This window comes from Pseudopipra pipra, chromosome 2, assembly GCF_036250125.1.
Source record: "Pseudopipra pipra isolate bDixPip1 chromosome 2, bDixPip1.hap1, whole genome shotgun sequence".
NCBI lineage: Eukaryota > Metazoa > Chordata > Aves > Passeriformes > Pipridae > Pseudopipra > Pseudopipra pipra.
In genome coordinates this window covers 28,895,255-28,904,905 of record NC_087550.1, presented here as the reverse complement: position 1 = coordinate 28,904,905, position 9,651 = coordinate 28,895,255, and the positions used below count along the sequence as shown (strand labels likewise).

General features: G+C 38.7%; 1 protein-coding gene across 1 annotated transcript; it reads left to right on the top strand.

Annotated features, from left to right (window-relative positions):
- Nucleotides 1-992: 992 nt before the first annotated feature.
- On the top strand, nt 993-2,003 carry LOC135407262 (taste receptor type 2 member 40-like). The gene has a single exon (XM_064642149.1). It carries the CDS (start codon nt 1,068-1,070, stop codon nt 2,001-2,003), a length of 936 nt encoding a protein of 311 aa, XP_064498219.1. The 5' UTR covers nt 993-1,067.
- The last annotated feature ends 7,648 nt before the right edge of the window (nt 2,004-9,651 follow it).

Genomic DNA, 9,651 nt, shown 5'->3' with positions numbered 1-9,651 from the left:
TGTTGGAAGAAGCATAGAAAACACTGCTGAGTTTGAAGAAACAAGTAGCAGTACAAATGACACAGTGGAAGAGGTTTCCTCTTTGGATAGATGAAAGTACAGACTTTTCTAAAATGCCTCAGATTTTGGTATTCTGTTGAACATTCTGTTTCTATTGAAAATTCTCTTTCAATAATGAAATACATGAAGAACTACTTTCTGTGAGCCACGGAAGGAAAGATCTACCACAGTAAATTACTCTTTAATAAAAACTAACAAAAATTATTTATGGAAAAGCTGTGCAAGTGTAAAGACCAGTGGAACGGCTGCTTTGACAGGTATTCAAGAGAAGGATTCAGTGGTAAGGTTATATCCACAGCAATACATCTGGAATTAGTTCACCCTGGTATCCACAGATGTGCTATTGCAGCAAAGAAAGGGAGCCTGACAGGCACAAGGTGCTACACTGATGTGATTCATTTCATAAAAATAAGACTTTGAAAAAGTAAAATCTTTACAATAGTTTGTAATGACAGGGGTGTTGTTGATGAAACACCATTGTATCTGTGGTGGGCTGACCTTGGCTGGCTGTCAGGTGCCCACCAAACCTCTTTGTAGCAGCTATCTGATAAAAAAAAGGACCTGACCCAGTATGAGAAGAGGCCATACTGAAGAGCAAGTATTTCTCATAAACCCAGAAGTGATAATTGTGCAAGTCAGGGAGAGATTAAGGCGTCAGATATAAAAAACAAATCTAGACATGTAAAGTGGGACATCAGACACTGGAGTGCAAAGCTGCAGTTCAGCAGCTGTATGACCCATCAAATGCAAATCCGTTCTCCAAACTGAAAACACTGTATTTGAATCTTTATCCAATTTGCATGCTTAGATAAGTTGGCTGAGCTATCAATCACCAAAAAAGTGTAAAATAGCATAAATATTGAACGACATTTCGATACTTGTCCCCCCGAGATAAATAGGTGAGCATGTGCCAGTAACAGCTCATTGTGATTGACATTGCCTTGCAGATCCGAGGCTTTCAGGAACCCAGGAGAAGCAAACCAAGAACTGCAAGCTCTTGGGTCACAATGGCCACGACTTTTGCCCTCCTTCTTCTATCAACTGCTATAATTGAATCCATGGCAGGAATTCTAGGATTTGGAATTATCTTGGTAGTCAGTTTATCTAAGTGCATCAGGAGCAAAATATGGTCTCCATATGATATGATCATGATCTCTCTGAGTTTATGCAGTGTCATTTTGCAGTCCTGGACTATACTGAATTCATTAATAAGTGTATATTGTGGTTCCTCCTATTATGAAGGAAATGCATTTGTAGCTAATAAGACAGTTTTTGTATTTCTTGACTACTCTGGCTTCTGGTCTTGTGCCTGGCTTAGTGTCTTCTATTGTGTCAAGGTTGCCAGTTTTACACAGTCCTTCTTCATCTGGCTGAAGCAAAGAATTGCCAGTCTTGTGCCCTGGTTGCTGATCACATCATCGCTCTACTCCTTCACAACCGCACTTCCATTCGCCTGGGGTGTCTACAGCACGCGCAACAACTTCACTGCTCCTTTAACCACGGCAAACTCTTCAGAAATGAGAGTCACAAGGAAAGACACTGTGGTTTTATTGATTGTTCTCAGTAATGCAGGCATAGTTTTCCCTTTAATACTGTCTACTGTTTCAAGTATTCTCCTGATTCGGTCTCTGTGGATACACACCAGGAAGATGCAAAGTAATGCAAGTGGTTACAGGGATCCTGGCTTAGAGGCCCATATGAGTGCCATCAAGTCAGTCTGCTCCTTCCTTATTCTCTACATCATATATTTTATTTGCTTGCTCCTCCTTATAAGTGATATTTTTTTACCTTTAAGCATTGGGAAATCCCTGTGTTCAGTTGTAACAGCTGCCTGTTCTGCAGGACACTCAGTGGTCCTAATTTGGAGCAATCCCAGATTTCGAGAGGTCCCAGCTAGGATTTTGCACCACGCAAACTGTCGTGTCAGAACTAGATCCCGGTAAAAGACAATGACTTAGCCTGGATTTTCTAGTTTAGATCCAAATTAACCAAATTGGAGTCACCACAGGTACAGAATAATAGAAGTCAGAATGAATAGATCAGGGCATCATGGAATCATGTAGAAGGTGGGAATTTGCTTTACATGGATGGGATTTTTGGTTATGGAGAATTGTGTAAGTTCTCTCCTATTTTCAATGAGGATTGCCTGTGGAATACAAGTACTGTAGTTGCTGTGTTTTCCTTGGAAATCACCACTGTTTCTCTGAGACAACAGAAAAACAAGGCCAAGACTCAGACAATAATGTCATCACCTGAAATGCTTTCAGTTACAAATCATGATACTAACAGAACAGATCATGCTTGTGCACAGGCAAGCTCAAAGCTTATATGTGAATAGGAGTCTTGAAGGCTCTTTCTGGAGACTACAAGCCTATAATGAGGATGCTAAGGAACTCCCAATAATTTCAGAATTTCTTACTGATCCTTTTTGACTACTGTTGAAATCCAGAAAAATCTTTCTTGCTCCTAAAGGTATCTTTAAGATTCCGGTATGATTCAGTAGAGAATGACATGGCCTTTTGAACTTCCTGCTCTTGCTGAAGTAGTAATCACTGTCTGTGTTCCCAGCAAAAAGATACACCAGAAGACTCCTCAAAATCCTACGATTGGAGCTAACAGGAAAAATCTCAGCACATTATTGTTACATTAGAACTGGAACTTCACAACCCTTTTCAGTTGCAGTGGGAGTTCACGTTCGTTTAAAGCGATTGTGGCTGAAGTATATATGACTTGAGTCTTGAGTTGACGAAGCCCGTTCTGATTTAATGTATCTGGTTTTCATGTTGTCAATCTGTTGTCAACATGTTTGAAGGAACGTATCTGTATTTGAAGTGAGTCTGTGCCAGAATGGTTTTATTTTAAAAGTTTAAAAATACCAAGTTAAAGGATGAATCGTGTTGGAGTCTTCCTTCCCTGTATAAATAAACTGTTCCACAGGTGACAGCAGCGGCTTGCATGAAAACTTTTTTATACCATTTAACAGAGCTGGTGAAAATTCAGGACAAGGCAACAATACCGTTAAGGTGGCCTTGTCACCAGCAGTGAAAAATGCTGGTTCTCAGCTTAGCACCACAAAACGCACATGTTGGGAAGGTTGGTCTATGTTCTGCCTTTCCATGGTGTCCACTCACTTGGAACAAGGAACAAGCAAGACACACGGGCTATGCTCAACCCATAAATCCTGTGTTTTCTCCTGCTCTGGGCTGAGCTATAAGGCACAGGGCTGATCAGCAGGGAGACCCTGGGCAGCTGCTCTCACACAATTTGGTTTATGTTACATCACTCCACGTTCCTTGTGGTCATGAGATTCAAAAAAGGCTCCTGTGCTATTTTCCTGGCTCTTTGAGTAGATCCTCCCTCCAAGGCTGTCTTTGCAGAGAACTAAATGGAAAAGTTAACTCTGCATTAACCTGCATCTTGGAATCTGAGAGGGAAAGTAGACGGAATATTGGAAGGCACCTTATAGGGTCGATCTTCTGGTAGACCTTTCTTTCTCTAACTGACCAACCGTATTGGGTCTGGCTGAACTGGAGTTCATTTCCCCACAGTAGCCCTCACAGTGCTGTGCTTTGCATTGGCAGCTAGAAGGGTGTTTTGGCTACTGCTGAGCACAGCATCAGCACTGTAATATTTCTTCTTTAGTTGAGGGCAAGATTCTGGGAGGGGACCCAAGTAGGCCAGCTCACCCAAACTGACCAAAAGGATATTCCATACCATATGATGTCAGCTCAGATATAAAAGCTAAGGCACAGAGCAGGAGGGCGGGCATTCATTGCCTAATGGCTGCCTGCTGAGGAACCATCACACGTACCGAAGCTCTGCTTCTCGGGAGTGGTTGACCATCACTGCTCATGGCAAGTAGAGGATAAACCCTGCTATCCTTCGCTTCTGCACATGCAAGCTTCACTTTACTTTTTGCTTTAAATAAACTTCCTTATACCAACCCACGAGTTGTTTTTTTCCACCTTACTCTCTCCCATGTCCCGCCGGGAAGGGGAGTGATACAGCAGCTGGGTGGGCACCTGGAGTCCAGCCAAGGTCAACGCACCACATCAGCTAACTCGTTATTGTCATATGGATAAAAATATGGATAAAAATGCATTTTATAGCCAGTCTATTACTAAATCCTTGTGTCCTCTTTGATAAATTATTAAATAAATTGAATAAAGCTTTGTTGTGGGAAAGAAAAAAGCCAACCCCTGTACTAGTAGGAAAATGATAGTTACTGGGATTAGGATCCTTTCGTGCCATGCATTTTGTCTGAGAATAGGCATTTTTCTCTTTTGCCTGTTTTATTTGCAAGCTGGAAGTTCATTTGAGTTCACCATTTTAAACCTACTAGTTTGCAACCTGAAGTTTGAGTGTCATGGAATCAGACCCTTCTAAAACATTCCCTTCAGCATCTTTATTGTTGATCTGGACGTGGAGACTGAGTGCCCCCTCTGTTAGTTTGCAGACAACACTAAGTTGGGAGGGAGTGTTGATCTGCTCGAGGGTAGGAAGGCTCTACAGAAGGATCTGTACAGGCTGGATCAATGGGCTGAGGACAACTGCATGAGATTCAAAAAGCAAAAGTGCTGGGTCCTGCACTTGGGTCACAACAACTCTGTGCAGCCCTATAAGCTTGGTGAGGAATGTTTCAAGAGCTGTTTGGCAGAAAAGGACTTGGGTGTGCTGGTTGACATCTGGCTGAACATGAGCCTGCAGTATTCCCAGGTGGCCAAAAAGGCCTGTATCAAGATTAGTGAAGGCAGCAGGACTAAGGAAGTGGTACAGTAAAACAAATCCAGAAACAAACAGAGTTCAAAGCTCATCCTGCTCTAACCCTAGCACTAGGAGATGATGCAAATCACGTTGTCTTGTAGCTCTTTCCATTGAAGGTCCAGAAAAAAAACCCCACAAGATTTTCTAGGAAACTGCTCAAATGAAGCATAAAGTACAGATTCCAGCATTTGAACCAAAGGTCTTTTCCACTAAAGAGACTTTCCTGGATTTTCTGTAGTTTACATAGAAGCTTTTCTTTTTGCCTGAAGAGCAAGCTCATCATAACTACTATGTGATGTGATTTCTGTTCCCTGAAGGAGAAATATTATAAAATTGCATCATTATGATTGAATTTTAACAAGGTATATGGCCTTTAGTTCCTTTGCATTGGACGTAAAGTAAGTTCTTTCTGTCATACTGCACGGGACTGTGGACTATTGGACACTGATAAAGTCATTCACAGAAATGACTCTGAACAAAATGATTAAGCAACTGGGTTACATTCAGAAGTTCAGTTTTGTGATCATTTCAACACGTATTTTCGTTGGCTATAGATGGCTGGTAAATCAATAAATGCTTCATAATGATATAAAATCATCAGTGATAAAAATGATCAATGAATTAATGAAAGAAACAAGGACAATAGCCCACATTTATTTTCTAAACCACAGCCTGGTCTCTTTTCCAATAACAAAACATTAATTTGATTCTAGTCATTAACTCAATGCAAGAAATGCAAATATCTAAGTAAAAATCACTACAGGATCCTTCTCTGATTTGCATACCTATAAGCATAGCTGGAATTTTCACCACTGAAATTCTAGAAGACATGCCATGGACTCTGTTTTCAATGCCCATCAGAACACGGTTCTAAGAACTGGGAAAATCTGTCACCATTACACAGATACTGCTCATTCCTCACACACCTTCTCAAAATGAACACTACATGTAAAAACCAACATATACATGCACGTGTACATATTGGCAACTGGACATCTTATATGATGGTTCTTTAATACACGCATACAGAAATATACATCTCTTAAAAGGCCATAATTTCTTAATCACAGTTCCTTTTCTTTCATATTCATGGGGCTTAATTTGAGGAGATATGGAAATGCAAATGTTACTCATGCCTACAGCAGAGGATCTGATATGGCAGGTTGCCAGAGCCTTACATAGGCCCAATTTTGTTGTTTATTTAGGCCAATTCACTAATTTCTCTTTGCATCCACCTTCCTACACTTTACTTAAGCAGTGAAATGTCTTAGAACAGTATCTTTGTTGCATGAAGGAAAATTAAAATGATGAAACCTACACCTAGCCTTTGAATTATTTTCAAGTATCCTATGAAATGGAATTATTTTCCTTCTTTTTCTACACCCGGAAAACTACACTAAGCTCAGAGATGAAAAATGGTATTTCTGTTGTCTTCAGGCTGTTGCAAGGATATGTGTTGAATTAACCTAAAATGCAGCATAGACAGAAATTCCAGTTCAATGTGACAGTATATACGTGTTTGTGAAAGCCCAGGAGTAGTTAACATCAGTCACTCCAAAAGTGAAGGAAATTTCTGCTAGAAAGAATTGTCGGCAAAACAGTTTGCTTTTAACACAGTCACGGTAAGAGTGTATGTATAAGTACATCTTACATTCATATGGATTCCTAGATCACTTATTTTACAGGGCAGAAATAGAGACTTGAATGGACAACCTCATCTTTCCCAGTAAAAAGCCGAAGTGACAGACATCAGCATTATTGGTCTAAGAGGAAATAGCTACCAAATCCTTTCCCAATGTTGTCTGAACAAGTGCTAAGGTCCCACTGCATAGGAATAAGACATGAAATAACTAGCACTCTCAAAACTGGGAAGAGAGTTGAAAGGGAAGATGAACATGACACATACTAAGTGCAGGACCAAGACAACAAAAGTGTCAGAGAAAAGCTGAAGAGAACAACGTAGATTATCGTATAACTGGTTACAAGTACAAGAGACCAGCAGTACAATGGGAATTAATTAATTAATTGGTAGCGCTTTCCTTAATTATCTGTTGATTTCTCTCAGCATCTGAGTACATGTTTCTTCACCATTTATGTTGACATCACCACAATTTTCAACTCTTGGACAGGCCAGATCATCAGAGTCTTCAGTGTTTGACACATTTCTTCCAAACAGCAGCAGGAGCAAAAGAATACATTATGTATCCCTATGGGGATCCAGTCACTTTGCTTTATCAAATCAATTTCATACAACCTCCAGAGCCTTGGTTATTGGTATTAGTTAGGCTGACTCTATTCTAGGTGTATGATTTTCAAGCAAGTGGATACAAGTTAACTGGTACAGCTTGCACTGAATTCCTGATTTTTTTATTGCCTGCTCTTTGTGGGCACAATATGGAATTGTAGAGGAAGATGATCTACAGTTTAAACATAGAAAGAGTTGAATGATCCCAACAGGATATGCAAACAGCCATTCACTGTAATTTGCATCCTTGTGATTACTGGTTGGGCTTTTACAATCAAAGCATGCTATCCTCAGTTAAGAGAAATAGAAAATCTATTGTATTTTTGAGGCTTTCCTGGATATCCACAACTTCGTCTTTTTCTGAGTATGTACCTTAAGAGCAAAACTACTATCCTGATTTTAGTTTAATTAATGCCTATATATGGATGATACTTGTAAAAGGTGATAATTTTACACAGCATTTTGAAAATAGACCTAATACATGTTTAGAGAATATAAAAATACAAAAGCATTAAAACATTAGTAAAAATAGATTAATCATACCTGATACTTCAATTTTCATAGCTGAAATTATTTCCTTGTAAAGATATAGTCATTCTTCTATTCTTCAAACTTGAAAATTTAATGATGCTATCAGCCACACTTAATAGCAGAATTTACAACTCTTGAACAGATTTTCTGCTTCTGTATATCAAGACGTGTGACATAAGGTTTGCTGCAAATTCCACTTTCCTTGACAGAAGATTATGCCATGGAGAAACTCAGTGCACAAAAAATATTTACTTCAACGTCTTTTATTACTTACACTGCTATGTTATTAAACTCATTTTTCATTATTAAATAGCTATTCACAGGGCAAATACACTTACCTCCTTGCACAGTTCCCCCTCTCTCTCTCACTTACACCCTACACACACATACATAAGCTCACTCACAGTAACCTGTAATGGGATGACAAAAGGAAAACAGATTTAAATTATTAGCAATAATCAATCACCAGTGCTGAAGGAAGAAACTATGCAAACATTGCTAGCAGCAGTAGAATGTTGATTAATGACTAATTTGCATCCTCAGATCACATCTGAAATCCCTTTCTTAAGCTAAAACTTTGATGTTGTGCCATTTGGGCTGGAGAAACTGGTTTTGAAGACCAGCTCCAGAAAGACATGACTGTTTTTAGTTATGTTTAGACTGGTTTTAATTTGTACCTTCAAATTCAGGGACGAAAGATTTAAATATTTAGAGAAAAAGTTTAGAAAACTTATCTTACAAAAAGGGACAAACATAGACATACAAGCCACCTGGTTCCTACTGAAAATTGAATCATTTTGATCTTGAGAACTGAGATCCTGGCATTTATTAAAAACTAGAAGTGACCTCACAATTCTCTATAGCAAAGATCAGAGCATAATGCACCATAATTCATGCCAGTTTTCAGCAGTCACTGAATCAGTTGTTCCATTTTTAGCTGATTGCACACTCATCATGAAATCCTGGACAGTTATCTCAAGTTAATTTTGCTACAAATGACTTGAATAAATAGTGATTTCATGACTACTTGGAATTAACAAAAACTCGAGGGGAAAAAGACTAACACAGAATCATATTAAAAGATTTTTTTAATGATTGTTTTAAGGAAAAATGAAAGAAACAATAGCCACAAAAAGAAACTCTATAAATTAAAATGTCTCAGAGAAAGTGCAATGAAAACATCTGCCTTAGACCACAATTCAAAGAAGTCACTAAAACTTTACTTTCAATTTGTTCAACTCTTGGGGACAGAAACATTCAGCACATCATAAGATCAAAATACAGTTTATTCTGAAACTGAACAACATCTTATCTTTTCTTACTACGTAAGTCATATTGACTTGCAGCTAAGGTTTCCCTAAACCCAAATTTTGTTAAATATGTATATTTCTTTAAAGTACACTTTCCTTAAGTCATACTTTTGCTGAAAAATTTCTGACTGACACTTCTCCAAAAGCATTTGAGCTCACAAGACAGTAACAAAATATACAACTAGCTTTTGGAAGGTTTTGAAAAATACATTCATAAATACACACAAAGGTAAATACTACTCCAGATGACTTCATTTCGGATATTTCTTCATACCATTGTCAGTTTGAGATACAGAGATTAATCATTCTCAAAGCTCAGGTTTATCTTAACCACAGGATACATTTCATTTCTCTGAAACTCAAGGTCCCTCCAGCACAGCCCGAGTAAGTGGTTTCCTTCCTAACTGCTTGTTTTCCTTCAGACAGCCCCATCTATACCTTAGCATTAAGTGTATTAGCTTCATCACTTAGCTCCATCTGTGTTTTGTTTAAAGATAATGGCAGTTCAAAGACACATATACTTACACAGCCCCAAAACAAGTTTTGAAGCAGTCTTATTAACTTTGGACCACAAGACATGCACTTGGGTGTTCTTATCTTCCTCACTTTCATATACGTACGTGACTGATGGTCTTAAGACCTGGAGGGAGCTTTTAGAAAGGTGTACAGCCTTCTGTACAAAAGGGTTCATACTCTGAATTGAAACAATCAAGCAAGAGCTCTTTGTCTCTTAATTATGTT